This window comes from Rutidosis leptorrhynchoides, chromosome 9 (genome assembly GCF_046630445.1).
Source record: "Rutidosis leptorrhynchoides isolate AG116_Rl617_1_P2 chromosome 9, CSIRO_AGI_Rlap_v1, whole genome shotgun sequence".
NCBI classification, from domain to species: Eukaryota; Viridiplantae; Streptophyta; class Magnoliopsida; order Asterales; family Asteraceae; genus Rutidosis; species Rutidosis leptorrhynchoides.
The window spans coordinates 90930673-90933378 of record NC_092341.1 but is presented as its reverse complement, the minus strand read 5'-3'; the positions used below and the strand labels follow the sequence as shown (position 1 = coordinate 90933378).

The following is a 2706-nucleotide window of genomic DNA, read 5'->3' as shown; positions in this document are numbered from 1 at the left end:
CGGAACACAATAGAATAGAGGTAAATCGAGATACGGGTCGTTTCGGGATCGAATTGGACGAACCTAGTGCAAAACCTAGATTAGATCGACACCTAGACGATGTATTTTGGTGGTATTCGGTGTTAGGGTTTTCTGGAGACGAAAACCAACGATTTGGAACAAATGGGACGAGTAACCTCATCAAAGAAGTCTAAACCCGTATATATACTGCAAGTCAGACACACTCGGTCGAGTGTGTCTGTCAGTCGGTCGACTGACTTACACAGTCGGTCGAGTGTGTACACACACTCGGTCGACTGTGTGCAGTTTAACATATTGATTATTTAATAAACTAAGAACGCACAATCACCATAGTAATCAATAGTCACTAGTAAATAACATTATTACATAACCGAATGTACTAAACGTAAGAATAAACTATGGCTGGGGATTCATGCACCAACAATAATGTCAATCATTTGTTATGTTACCAAATAGAAACTTTGGATAATATCACGGATTCATGTACTTGATATTCGTCAATAATGACAACGACTTATAAAATACATAAAATACAATAATGGGAAACCATTGAAAAAAAATAAAGAAAATAGGGATAAGCCCACCAACTTTGTGACATATTTATATATTTCCATTATTATTATTATTATTCAATTATTCTATATATTCTGCATGCTTTAGATAAAAACCTCAAAATAAAATATATAATCTATAAATAATAATCAACAACTTGTTATATATATAGATGGACTATTCATGTTGTTTTCTTGCAACAAAACTAAACTCCAACAATTTCTCTCTTTGTTCTCTCTATTTCTCTGCAACTTTCTGATACAACTTCTAGTCTACCTCCCTCCTCTTTACTCAACCCATCTCTCAGCCCATAATAATTGGTCATTAGGGTTACTATAAAAGGAAAGATTTGTTCAACAATGGACATTGAGTTTCTAAAGTCTATTTCTGAGGATCAAACCGAGATGATGATGCTTATGCAACACGAAAAACTTCCTGATTTTACTGGTATGTACGGAGATGATCACAACCCATCAACCGAATTTACGGATCCTAACATGTCACATTTTGAAGATCCGAATTATAGTTCACATACATTCATGAACAATAATAACTCATCAACCATATCATTTACTTCTCATACACAATTACAATCCAGTGGTGGCGAAATGCACAAGCGGAATTCAATGGCTGCTATGAGGGAAATGATATTCCGAATAGCAGCCATGCAACCAATTCACATTGACCCTGAATCGGTGAAACCACCAAAAAGAAGGAACGTGAAGATATCGAAAGATCCACAAAGTGTGGCTGCAAGACATCGAAGAGAGAGGATTAGTGAAAGGATTAGGATACTTCAAAGACTTGTACCGGGTGGTACGAAGATGGATACGGCTTCTATGCTCGATGAAGCGATTCATTATGTCAAGTTTTTGAAGGATCAAGTGAAAACACTCGAGAAAGTTGGTGATAATCGATCCCCGCCGAACTCTACAGCTGGGATCGGGTTTCCTGTTCCGATGTCCAGTGGGAATTATGTTCCCATGGGGACATCGACAAAGGGTTATCACCAGTCTGGACAAAATGTCCAACATTATTTAGGTACTTAATTAGATAAAAAGAGATAAGTATTTATGGTATAATAGATTATATGAGTATTGTGCTTTATTGAGAGACATAATTGAAACTAGCTTGAGGGTTGTATTTAGTAACCTTTTAAAAAATTATTGCTACATGAAATGTTAGGATATGGAAACCATGCAAGTTGTACTATTGTTATGAAATAATCCTTCCTTTCTCTGAAAATTGGTTCAGTATTCCCTATCATTTTGAAATGTTATTGATTTGAGAAAATAGGTAGCTAATTTACTTTAATGGATGATACGTAACTAATTACTAAATTAAGGCACTGCTTATTATATTAAATACTACGTAGCTAATTCTGTTGAGGTCTTTAATTTTAATTTTAATAGTAATCATTTTAGCTAGAAAAAAATGTTGGTCTAGTGTGTATATATATATATATATATATATATATATATATATATATATATATATATATATATATATATATATATATATATATATATATAGTGGTAGGATCAAGAGGGAGGTAACCATTCGGGGGGAAGCGGGGGGAAGCAAAAACTTTTTTTTTTTCGTTTTTTGAAAAAACTTTGTTCACGAACATTATAGATGAGATGAAAATATGAACATTTAGTAGAGACACTTTGTGATAAATGTTTTTATTTTGGCGGGAAAACGCTCGAAGAAGTAATATATAACAATTATCGTGTTTTTCGAGCGTATTTTGAGGTTTTAGCTTTTGGGATTTAGATATTAGGGTTTAGATATTAGGGTTTATAGGGTTTAGATATTAGGGTTTAGAAATTTAGGGTTTAGGATTTACATTTAGGGTTTAGATTTAGGATTTAGATTGAGTTTTTAACACGAACGGTTTAGAGTTTAGGGTTTAGGGTTCAGGGTTTAGGGTTTAGGGTTTAGGGTTTGGTGTTTTGGGTTTATGTATAAACCCAAAACACCAAACCCTAAACCCTAAACCCTGAACCCTGAACCCTGAACCCTAAACCCTAAACTCTAAATCGGGCTAAATTTTACTTCACAAAACATGGAAAAAAAACGTTCATATTCTTCACGAACAATATTATCTTGAATGTTATTTTTGTCGATCGT

The 2706-nt window shown here is 33.9% G+C and overlaps 1 protein-coding gene across 1 annotated transcript; it reads left to right on the top strand.

The window, feature by feature from the left end:
* Positions 1–932: 932 nt before the first annotated feature.
* Positions 933–1622, top strand: LOC139868247 (transcription factor HEC1-like). The gene has a single exon (XM_071856575.1). It carries the CDS (start codon positions 933–935, stop codon positions 1620–1622), a length of 690 nt encoding a protein of 229 aa, XP_071712676.1.
* Positions 1623–2706: the final 1084 nt, after the last annotated feature.

Excerpts from the sequence above, each read along its gene's own strand:
- LOC139868247 (XM_071856575.1), top strand. The coding sequence starts at position 933 with ATGGACATTGAGTTTCTAAAGTCTATTTCTGAGGATCAAACCGAGATG.